This window comes from Pan troglodytes, chromosome 13 (genome assembly GCF_028858775.2).
Source record: "Pan troglodytes isolate AG18354 chromosome 13, NHGRI_mPanTro3-v2.0_pri, whole genome shotgun sequence".
NCBI lineage: Eukaryota > Metazoa > Chordata > Mammalia > Primates > Hominidae > Pan > Pan troglodytes.
This window is the reverse complement of record NC_072411.2, coordinates 101,386,505-101,398,646: the sequence shown is the minus strand read 5'-3', so window position 1 is coordinate 101,398,646 and position 12,142 is coordinate 101,386,505. Positions and strand designations below refer to the sequence as shown.

The 12,142-nt window shown below is 39.7% G+C and overlaps 1 protein-coding gene across 8 annotated transcripts in view; it reads left to right on the top strand.

Annotated features, from left to right (window-relative positions):
* The window catches only part of SATB2 (SATB homeobox 2), a 288,714-nt gene that overhangs the window by 176,439 nt on the left and 100,133 nt on the right, over positions 1–12,142 (top strand). For all 8 annotated transcript variants that reach the window (XM_063791444.1, XM_063791442.1, XM_063791443.1 and 5 more), the window contains 2 exons: positions 39–165; positions 1,368–1,491. In XM_063791444.1, the coding sequence (XP_063647514.1) occupies positions 39–165; positions 1,368–1,491 (251 nt within the window). The remainder of the gene's footprint in view (positions 1–38; positions 166–1,367; positions 1,492–12,142) is intronic.

The following is a 12,142-nucleotide window of genomic DNA, read 5'->3' as shown; positions in this document are numbered from 1 at the left end:
GCAGATATGTGTTTATTATGTTTTTCTTCCCTGTGCAGGAATAATCAAGCTGGGAAGGTGGAACCCTCTCCCCCTCAGTTATGTGACAGATGCACCCGACGCGACAGTGGCCGACATGCTACAAGATGTCTATCATGTTGTGACGTTGAAAATCCAATTACAAAGGTGGGTGTTTCTGAACATCTGCTTTTCCTTGCTGTCAGAGCTGCTCCGTCAATCATAGATTCACTGCAAAGATCAGCATGTCCTGTCTATTAATTTCTGGACATTGGACAAAATGAAAAGAAGGAGAGAGAGGGAAAGAAGGAGAGAAGGAGAAGGGTGGCCCTTCCCCAGGTGTCTTTATAGTCACATTCCAACTACTTTATGCTTTGTTTTCAGAAGCAGTGAAGTGGTAACCTAGGGGCGGCTTGACAAATCATTAAAAATCTATAGCCCTTAGGAGTAGCTTTACACAGCCCCTTATTCAATGGGTCCTCTAGGCCTGCTTAAATGTGTAGCACATAGTATTTGAAGAATAAACACCTCTGCTGTTTTCACATTTGTGTTATGAGGGGAGAGTTTTGTTCTTGTAGGAGGTTTACCAAGAATGTCCTGACATAGGAGATCTTTTTCTTCGCTTTCCAAGGGCCACATCAAAACAAACAAACAAACAAACAAAAACACACTTTGTGGCCTGCAGAGATTCTGGGGATGATTTCTTTATTTTTTCAAATATGGCATCTGGAACAAGATATCTCTCTAAAGAACTGGAGGTTCTTTGCAGTCTTTTATTGTAAAGTGCCTGATAGGTGTGATTTAAGGAGTGTTGTCCTTTAGTGTAAGTGTTTTGAATTTTCCCCTTTCGGGCAATTTATACTTTAAATATGGACCCCCAGCATTCCCATCTGTGTCTATGAATGGGTGAGGATCTGAAAAGTCATTTTTTGGTTCAGAGAGTAACTCTGAGCCATTCTATGAGGGTGAGGGTGGGCCTTCCAACTGCAAATCTGACAGGGGATGTTTGTTTACAGTTAACCTTAGGCATGCACAATAATTACATTTGTATTGGGGAAGTTTATAACCACACTGCCATGCCATTTCCACCAGCACATTGGAAAAATCGTATTTTATAAAAATAGCATCTCTTGTATTGCAAATGACTATTTTTCTTGGATGAGTGGGATGACAAACTTAAAAGAGACCCCTTGGGCCCTCGCAAAGTCTTGGAGAAGCAGTTTTACTTCCCTTCCTTCACTTAGGCCCCATTCTTCAGCATTTCTTCTGAAGCTCCCACAAGACCCAAGAATGGCTGCTGCAGTGTCTCCTCTTCAGTCAGGGACCCTGGTTGAGGTTTGTGTATTGTTCATTATTGCTCTGTTTTGCAGTTGTTCGAAGTTGGAAGACTTGCCTGCGGAGCAGTGGAACCATGCCACAGTCCGCAATGCCTTAAAGGAACTGCTCAAAGAGATGAACCAGAGCACATTAGCCAAAGAATGCCCTCTCTCCCAGGTCAGTATCTTCAGGTGGGGGTCTGGGAAACAGAAGAAGCCATTGGTAGACTCTCTAGCAGGGGGTTCCTTCTGCTTAAACAACTGTCTTCTCTGTCTTTTATTTATAGACTTACACTGCATTTGAGGTGTAAAAGATTATGTTGCTTCTGGTTGTAGAATAGAAGTTATAGCTTATTAACCGGGCATGGGGTAGCTCATGCCTGCAGTCCCAGCACTTTGGGAGGCTGAGGCAGGCTGATTGCTTGAGCTCAGGAGTTTGAAACCAGCCTGGGTAACATGGCGAAACCTCATCTCTACAAAGAATACAAAAATTAGCTGGGCGTGGTGACATGTGCCTGTAGTCCCAGCTACTCAGGAGGCTGAGCTGGGAGTATTGCTTCAGACTGGGAGGTGGAGATTGCAGTCAGCCAAGATCACACCACTGTACTCTAGCCTGGATGACAGAGTGAGACCCTGGGTGGTTCTTAAAAAAAAAAAAATTAGCATTTATTGAGACTTTGGCTAAGGAGAGAGTATTAAAACATTTTACGTATACGGGCCAGGCATGGTGGCTCACACCTGTAATCCTAGCACTTTGGGAGGCCGAGGCCAGAGGATTCCTTGAGCCTTGGAGTTCGAGACCAGCCTGGGCAACATAGCAAGATAGCGAGACCCTGTCTCTAAAAAAAAAAAAAAAAAAGGAAAAGAAAAGAAAATAGACGTTTTACATATACAGTCATTAACTTCTCACATATTTCATCGGAGATAGGGACCAGTGTCTCCATTTTATAGATCAAGAAACAGGAGCTTAGAGAAGCACTTACATTCACTGCCTAAGCATACTAGCTGGCTAAGTGGCAGGCTGAGATGCTACTCCCTACCCCCCTGTTTCAAAGTGGATGCACCAGATTGTTGTTTTATTTGGTCAGCTGGATGAGTCAGCCATGCTAAATCCATCTATGCATGATTTATTGGGCCTTTTGCCTGTCTGGTGTAGAGAGATGATCTTTACATCATATACATTTGTAGAGGTTTTGTAGTGAATTCACCACAAGAAAATGCATCATGAGGAAAAGTGATACTCTGTTTTTTAGTGAACGTACCATAAACTAATACAAGCCATGAAAATGAGATTGAGAGGATCAAAAGAAGAGCGGTGGAGGAAAGGGCTGCCTTTTCCATTTGTGTTCATGGGCTGGGACCCATTTTTTTCTACTGATGAGATAATATTTTTCCTATGGTGGATTGGGGCTGCTGTAGAAATGAACCCAGGTTGACAAATCATCTAAAGCTTTGAATGGAAATCTGTTTCCTGGTGTGAGCTGCTACACATGATTTAAGACAATGTCTGTTAAGTTGAAGGGAAAATAATGAGAAACCTATTACAGAAATTTGCTGTGCCATGAGCTTTGTTCCAGGGTAAGGGAGTCTCTGGAAGATAGGAAGGCTATTGGTTAAGAGCATGTATCCTGGAATCAGGGCTGGATTCATGTCCTGGTTGACAAGCCTCTATAACCTTACCTTTATGAGCCCCCCTTGTTTGGTTAATAAAACTGAGTAGTAATGGTTCTGAGTTATATAAAGATAATTAAATGATTGGAAATTACATAAAATGCTTGGCCTAATGCCTGGCATGCAATGATGCACCATAAACAGTATCAGCTATTATTACTGAGATATGTTGTGAACTGAATGTGTGTGTGTGTGTGCCTTTGAGGGTGTTTTGGAATTTGGATCCTCTGAAGCAAAGTATGCTATTAATATTTTTGCTTCGAAAAAAATCAAGAAGGCATGCATTCACGTATAGGCAGCTAGATAGAAAAGGACATTATTCTGACCTTATGTTTAGGGCTTTTCATGGAGGCCATTTTAATACCTACCTGTAGGTATGTATGTAGATGTTAAAGCCTTGTTACATACGAAGTTATAAAATGCATATTTTGATTATACTGGTGATACAAAGGAACTGGACAAAGAACAAGTTAAGAAAAGCTGTCAATAATTTTCCCCAAATTTCACAATCATTCACAATTAATTTTCTCTTGCATTCACATGGAAGCCAAAATGGGCTTTGTGTGGAAGTGTACAAACCTCTAACTTGATATTACCAATTCAGAAATTTATCCAGGGCTTCTGAGGCATGTGGAAGTTTGGTCCAAACTGTTGTATCATGAAAATCATGTTTGGTTATAATTGTAGATATGACTAGAGAGGCAACATGAGTGAGGAGAATCCAGATCAGGAGCCAAGAGCCCTGGGTTCTAATCTCAGTTCTTTTATGCCAGATATGTGATCCTGGGCAAGTCTGTTCACTTCTCAGGACCTCGTTAAACTCTTCTATAAGCTGGGCATCATTGTATTTGCATGTTTCACATAGTTCGGAGGGTTGTCTTGACGTTCAAATGAGATCATCTTTAACCCTATCATAAAAACCTCTTTCCCCTTCCACTCTCTGCTCTCATGGTTTGCTCACGTAGTTGCCTGACCTAAACAGTTCCTTCTCCCTCACCCTTCTGTTTGATCCTATGGGTTCCATCACTTCTCCATCTAAAATCTTTTTCCCTTGTGCCACTGCCTTGTTCATTCTTTCATCATCTGTCATCTAAAATATTTCAGGTCTTCTTGCCTCATGACTTTTCTCCTGCCACCTGATTCTCCTGTGTTCCTTGTTTATAATTCCTCAGTCACTCCCCCTACCCACCTTGTAGGAAGTACGGACTCCATATCATAAAGACCATCAAGATGACACTGTTCAGCCTTATATTTCACTAGAGCTACCTTCTTCCCTCTTCCTGCACTCATTCTATATTCCAAACACATGAAATTAATTATTTTGAAATGTTTACCATTGCTCAAAATATCTCTTGAGAGTGGGAGCAACCTAACTAGTGTGGCATTACAAATCTAACAAAGCCACCTTCTGTATTATCTTAAAATTTAATGCCAAGTTTATATTCTAGTCCATATACCTGTTTTGTTGTTTTTTGTTTTTGTTTTTTTTTTTTTAAGACAGAATTTCGCTCTGTCACCCAGGCTGAAGTGTAGTGGCACGATCTCAGCTCAGTGCAACCGCCGCCTCCCTGTTCAAGCGATTCTCCCGCGTCAGCCTCCTGAGTAGCTGGGACCACAGGCATGTGCCACCACGCCTGGGTATTTTTTTTGTATTTTTAGTAGAGACGTGATTTCACCATGTTAGCCAGGATGGTCTCGATCTTCTGACCTCATGATCCATCTGCCTCAGCCTCCCAAAGTGCTGGGATTACAGGCGTGAGCCACTGCTCCTGGCCCCTGTGTTTTAAATATTTTTAAAATGGCATAAAATCATTTTGCCTGTTAAGTTAGTAATCTCCTTCTCTCCACATGAGATTGGTTCTTTAGGGAGATGTACCTTGTTAATCTCTGGCTTTGAAAGCCCCTGCACACAATCCTGGTGACTCTAGAGTCCTTCAGTTTGACACTTGCTTGCTTTTGCATGCATGATTTCACCTGGCTAGAATGCACTATTCTTTTCTACTTGATGAAATTATCTTTCAGATTCCAGCTGGAAAGACACTGCTAGTGAAGTGCCTCAACCTCCTGGTTGAAGTAGTTGCTACTTCTGCTCTTAGTAGCCTTTGTAAATAACCCTGTCACAGCACTTATCTCAGCCTGTTGTCATTGTTACCTGTCAGTTTCCATCACTAGATGGACTGTCCACAATAACAGAGGCCATCTCTTATTGATCTTTGTGTCCACAGCATTCAGCATAATATATATTTTGTATGTAGCTGTTACTATAATGCAGGAATTTAACCTTTTAGCAGGAGAATTCTTTGTGGTGGGGGGCTGTCCTGTGCCTTGCAGCATCCCCGTCCATTACCCACTAGATGCCACTAGCATGCCACTATACCCCTTCCCCCAGTTGTGACAACCAAAATGTCTCCAGATGTTGCCAAAGGTCCCATGACAGGAGCAGTACCACTCTCAGTTAACCAATTCTCTGATGTGCTTAATGAATTAAGTTTAAAAATGTTTCATAAAGTATAGTTTTATTAGTATGTAAAGTTTTATTATTATTACAGTGTTCTTGGCAGTTCCAAAACATTTTGAACTAGAAACAGTGAATAGAGTAATTTGGTGATTGATGCCCAGCACATTTCGGTTAAACGGGGGCTCATATCTGTTGTTTAGATTTGGGTGAGATTTGATTTAGGCTTCTGATATGTTGTGTGATTATGGAAAATCTCACTGGGATAGCTCTTTTCAGCTATCATGGATATGTAATGTGGACCCTGGCATTCATCCTACAGCCATTATCCTTAAACATTCCAGATTATTCACTTAAATTGCATAGCTAGATTGTAATTTAGTGTGGAGATAAGCGTGCCTATTTTGTTGGTGGTTGTCATAGAACAGATGCATGCAGTTTTTGTAGTTCAGCCTATATAAAGTAAAAAAGAATGCATTTTTGTTCTAAGCAAGGTGAAACAGTAATTCAACAGTATATTTCCACCAGCATTCCTGGAGTCCTGATTAAGAATCAGGCACATTGTGATGGGCTGGGGATATAACAGTGAATCTGAGGGAGGAACTAAAACCCTTTCAATATAGGAAGAAGAGAGTGAGGCATCCAGTACTACTCACCTTAGGTGAGAAAGGTGGCTTGTTGGGTTTTTCAAAAATAGACTCAACTCATGAGTAAAAGATTCCTGTTATTGAAATAATTCTTCCTTATTACCCCTAAGCCAAACCATTTTAGGTGATTCTTCACTTGAGTTTGGCAATTACAAAGGGAATGATTCAGTGGATAGTTCATACTTTCTTGAACACCCCAGTGGTCTGAAGTTCAAAAGAGCAGTTTTGAAGGTGGAAGAAAGGTATGGAGAAGTCCATAAAAGTGCAACAATTGTAGCCTGAGGCATATATATATTTAAAACAGGGAAGTAATGATTTAGCCGTTCTCTGTCTGGCCAGATGCTTGGGAAGTACAGATTGTGGTTGTGTGTCTGCGTATTTATTTTTGATTTCACCTTTCAAAGTGTGTTTAAGTGCTGGCACCTCTTCCTTTTCCTCTGATGTCTCTGTGAGTAACCACTTGCAGCCTCTTTCCTCTGCCACTGGCTGTCCTGAGCATCCTAATTTAGCAGACCTTAGGCATCGTCCTCCCTTATTAAATAGTCCTTAGCTGTTCCAATTTGAAAACATTATGATTGCATCTTTCTGTGGCTTACTTATTCTTACTTGAGGAAGAGTTGAAATACCTAAGGTCGGCTTTTGATTGCAAAACTCCAGGTGCTCAGGGTTTTGACCCATTTAAATAAGTAGAGGTACCAGTACCTGCCTTGTGCATCTCATAGGTGATCATGATGTTCAAATGGGATGGCTAAAGAGACAGTCTTGTTAACTGAAAACTGTGGGTTTTTTTTTTTTTTCTTTTTGCGACGGAGTCTCGCTGGGTTGCCCAGGCTGGAGTACAGTGGCATGATCTCAGCTCACTGCAGCCTCTGCCTCCCGGGCTGAAGCAATTCTCCCCCCTCAGCCTCCCAAGTAGCTGGCATTACAGGTGAGCACACCATGCCCGGCTAATTTTTGTGTTTTTAGTAGAGATGAGGTTTCACCATGTTAGCCAGACTAGTCTTGAACTCCTGACCCCAAGTGACCCTCCTGCCTCGGCCTCCCAAAATGCTGGGATTATAGGCATGAGCCACTGCACCTAGCCTGAAAATTGTAATGAAAAGAACAATTTGCAAGTGCATGCAACTTCCAATGTGCTCCATCTCCTAAACATATTCTCTGTGACTCTAGACATGTTTTTTTATGGTAAAATATACATAACATGAAGTTTGCCATACTAAACGTTTTTAAGCTTACAACTGAGTAGCATTAATTACATTCACAGTGTTGTGCAACCATCACCCCTGTCTCTTTCCAGAACTTTTTCATCTCTCCAAATGGAAAGTCTGTAACCTTTAAGCAACAATTCCTTATTCCCCTCTCATCCTGACCCCTGGTAGCCTCTATTCTGTATTCTGCCTCTGTGAATTTGCCTATTCTACCTACCTTATGTAAGTGGAATCATAGAATATTTATTTTGTGCTGGTTTATTTTACTTAGCATGTAGACATGTTTTTGAAGCAGCTCTGTCCCATGGTGCTGGCTGAGACTTTGTTGCTGAATATTTGAGGAACAAAATGACTGACTAAAGCTATTGAGCTGCAAAGATGTTACTAGATTTCCGGTGTGACAATGGTATGGCATTCATATAGTGTGCCTTTAGAAATAGATTGTAGGATAATTATTTCTGTCATCCTGAGCAAACCTTACCCATTTGGACTTAACTCATATGTACAACATGCCAAAACAATTGAGTAGTGAAATCAAGCAGCCAATTGGGTCAGCAGAAAAAAACAAATTGAGCATGTGCTCATCATATATAGTGGCTGATCAACTGCATGGACCAGAATCATGTTAACCGGTTGCCAACTGTCCGTTTAATTTAACCTAAGTTCATGTATGTAGTGGGGATGCATCATGTCTTGTGTTAACCAGTTGCCAACTGTCTGTTTTAGTTATTTTCATGTGAGGTTATTTTAGTTTGTGTCCCAACCTCATGGACTCATGCTGAAGAAGGCTCACAAATGACAGCTTGAAAATATTCCTAACCAAGGGATTGCAGTGACCATAAGAAATGATTGCACAGTGGGGAGAAAGATGCCATTTGCTGATTCCACATCTTGTGCTAGGCCTTTTACACAAATCATCTCACAGAAGAATCCTTACACTCTATGATGCAGGAGACAATATCCCCAATCACAGGTGAGGGTGCTGACGTTAGAGAAGCGAGCCATTCAGCAACAGCTTAGGGGAAGAGCTCTCAAATGTAGTGTTTTCATACTCCAAAGTTCAGAGGAAGTGTTTCTTTCCCTTAAAATGGCAGCAGTTTTCAATTCTGATGTTATAGCTCAGAAGTGGGGACAGAGAGGGATAGTAGAAGGCTGCCAAATGACATTAAATGAATTTTTTTCATGACAAAGTAATTCCTCAGAATCAGTTTTTTTCCCTTTACCTAATTGAAGTATCATTATATTATCATGTTTAATATGTTATTTAGCATATCACCAAGCAGATTGAAAAGGCCGAAAATGAGCAAAGAATGCACATATCACTCATTGCCTGTCTTTGCTCTCTCCCTCATGTAGACACAGAAGAGGAGGCTAGGGGATGCCCCTCCTCTTCCCTCAGACAGGGGATTCTCACTGACAGAATATGTAATTCTTCACATTGGTTTAAAAATGTTCTTCTTCATAACAAGTGTATTATGTGTTTTCAGCTTAGCTACTCTTAGTACCACACTGCTGTTCAAACAATAAATCCCACCAAGCCAAGCAGAATGTAGTGAAGGATATCCAGTTATTTTATCTTTTGTTTTATTTTGGGAGAAGGGGATGCTCAGATCTCTGTTTTTCTAAGTGTATCTTACAAATCATTTTAACCTGTGTTTATTATTTTGCTTTTTCCTATTAAGTTTTAAATTCCCTTTAGGTTCCGTAGTTTTCTTGGATTCTAAACTTCTTAGTTAACTTGTATAAGGGGCCTGAGATCACAGCTTCATGTTTTCCTTTTTTTGCTGTTGTTACCTTGTTTTTTGTTTTGTCTAAAGTATTGGTTGCAGCATCAGCTGTTGAGCTTGTGGTCGCTGATGGAGGTGGTGGTGAATGTTTCCTTCCATTCATTCGTTAGTCTCCCTTCTTAAGAGGTCCATGAAATACTGGTCCACTAACAGAGTGTCTTCATGGTGCCTCCCAGTGCTATTTGACTTTGGGAAAGATGCTTTTTATTCTGAGCTTCTGGGGCCTCAGTTTGAAAATGGAACCATGCTTGTAATCATATGTGACATCTATTCTCTGGGCTAGTTGAAAAACAAACAAGTGAGTTAAAAAGTTGTTTCAGGAACCTAAAAGAAAATTTATTTTTAGATAGATCAATCTAGCTATCATAAGTATTAAATACCAATATTATAAAATTTATTCTCTTGCAGTTTGGCTTAGAGCAAATTCAAGTCTGCTAGTAAACTTTGGAATAAGTAAAGAAAATTCTAATACAGTTTGATTTCTGAAATACCTTATTTAAAAAAAAATCCAGATATTAATGGCCAACTAAATGTCAAATTGACTACAAATAAGGACACCTATACTTTATCTCCCATCCAAAAACCTTTATACTTAAAATTTCATAATTAACTACAATGAAGTCAGAAATTTTCATGTTTCTGTAGTTGGAAAGACATTTTAACCATTTTAATTTATCTTAGAATATAATATTATTCATAAAATAGCTTTGTCTGTGGCCACTGTTTATGTGGTGGTGTTTGTGGCTGTGTCTCGGTATCTGAGTGGGGACTGCCGCAGTTGCCCATTATACGTGTACCCTCATCCTTTCTTTTTCACAGCCCACCACCATGCAAAGCGATACATGCTTAGTAAATGCAAAATCATTTTAATATTAGCCTTAGTAAATCATAGTTCCTCGGTTTAAGTGTTAAAAATAGCAATACACATATTTTCTGGGTTATTTGTATTAGTATTGCTTTGTATAAACAGAGATACTCGAGTTGGTTGCATTCTGGATTGAAAAAGTTGACTCAGCTCTTGTTCTTTTATCAAAAAGATATGGATCCTAACAGTCCAACTGTGCGGTTGCTTTAGAATGACTGGAAAACATAAAAGAGCAACATAAACTGCAAAATTATACGTATTTCAAAAAGCAAAAAATTGAATTAGATCTTTTTTGGCAGGGTGGTAGGTGGGAAAGACTTTAATTATTACTCATCCCATTCTGCATCAACTGTATCTTATCAGGTTTAAGATGCTATTGATTGTAAGATGGATCTCTATTTCAGTGATGTTGAAGTATAAAAAGTGGTTGAAATACGGTAAATACAGATTCTCTGTGTCCAAGGACCTTTAGAGAACATTGTTTCCTGTAGAGTAATAGCACATGCTGGGTTCATGTTAGCCCCTTTCAACTTTATGTATCATTAATTAAGTTTTGATGTTCTAGATATTTAATGGACACTAACATCAAGATGACCTTGTAGTATGTGTCCAGAGCATTCTAGTGAAGCCTAGTGATTTAGATTCAGATTATGAGAATTTAACAGTCTAATGTAGGGTTAGAAAATATTCATGAAACTGGAATAATCAGATATAACATGGCCTTTCTTTTAAAATATTCCCAAGATATTTTTATGTCTTCTGATTTTAAAGTCTTCTGAGGATGGACTATAACAATTCTTATCAGTAAAAACTATTTTGGATATTAGTTCTGTATAAAGACCTGCAGGGAGTTGATATGAATAAAATGTGTCATAAACTCAAACAGACTTTTCTGGTGATTAAAGATTCTCATCTAGGAAATTTGTTTGCTACTTTTTTTTTTGCTCAGTTCATAGTTGAAACCTGTTTATGTTTTTGTTATGTGATCAGTAGAGGTAACAACTTATTTATAATTATCTGGGACAGAAAAGAAATCTAATTGAGTCAGGGTAGCCAACATCTCCTTTACAAATGAGTTATATGAAATATAGGACCTACCGATGGAGCCAGTAGGAGCCCAGATATTCATTTCCTTGCCACTCTGCCTTGTGCAGGGTCAATTGAAGATATAGCAGGAGCAAGGACAAAGAGAGGGTAGAGAGTGAGGGGAATTTGGATTATCTGGGGCCAAAGTGATGCAGTCGTCTGGGCTTGTGGCCTTGTATTATGGGCCAGGAAGAATTGAGGAACAGTGCCAGGCAGTAATTAGACACTGTTCGTTTTAGTTCACTTCCTAGACCATTTGGCAATACAGAGTTTAACTCTGACTCCTGCTATGGCTGTGTATCCTGTGCCTTTCCAGAGGATAAATTCATACAAACAAGATAGAGAGATGACAAGTACGTTTGTGATTATTCACATATACCAGTATGGCTGATGCATCTATTATTAAGCTACTTTCATGTTAAAAAAATTTATTACTATGACATTTCAGTTTGGCACTTTTAAATCTCATCTCTGTCCCTTTTCCTGTGTTAAATTTCAGTGACTCAGATATCCCACATCAGAACTATGTGAGACACGAGATAGAAAAAAAAAAATGAAACAGACATAGTCACTGTCCTCAAGGGTCTCACAGTCTAGGAACAGAGTGAATCTCAGCCAGAGCGGGAGCTAGCTCAGCTAGTTAGGGAACAGCCGTACTTGGTCGTTAATAGCACAAAGCAGAAGACTGTCTCCAGGAGATTAGGATTCCAGTGGTCATCCTATAAGGCAGGAGACAAGGCCTCATAGGTTCTGTGATACACTCCGATGATATTAGCTCTTTGAGTTCCCAGTGCTGTGTTCAGACCTTGGGATGAAAAGAGTTATCCTTACTATCTTCCCTCAGAGAAAAGAATTGTCATGTTTAGATCAGCAACTGGGGAGGGCTAACCATCTGCGAAAGAGGTTTCTGTGAATTGAATTAAGAAACCCCTCCCCTACCAGTACTGCATAGTGATTAACAAAGAGGAGTCTGTTGTTTTAAATGGGAGTTTATGAAGGTCTGTCTGCTGGCATTTTAACCTCCTGTTAAATAACTTGATTTATTGTTACCCTTTTTATCTCTATTACTTTGTAGAAATGTCGTTAGAAGTTCTAAGATTTCTCTGAACT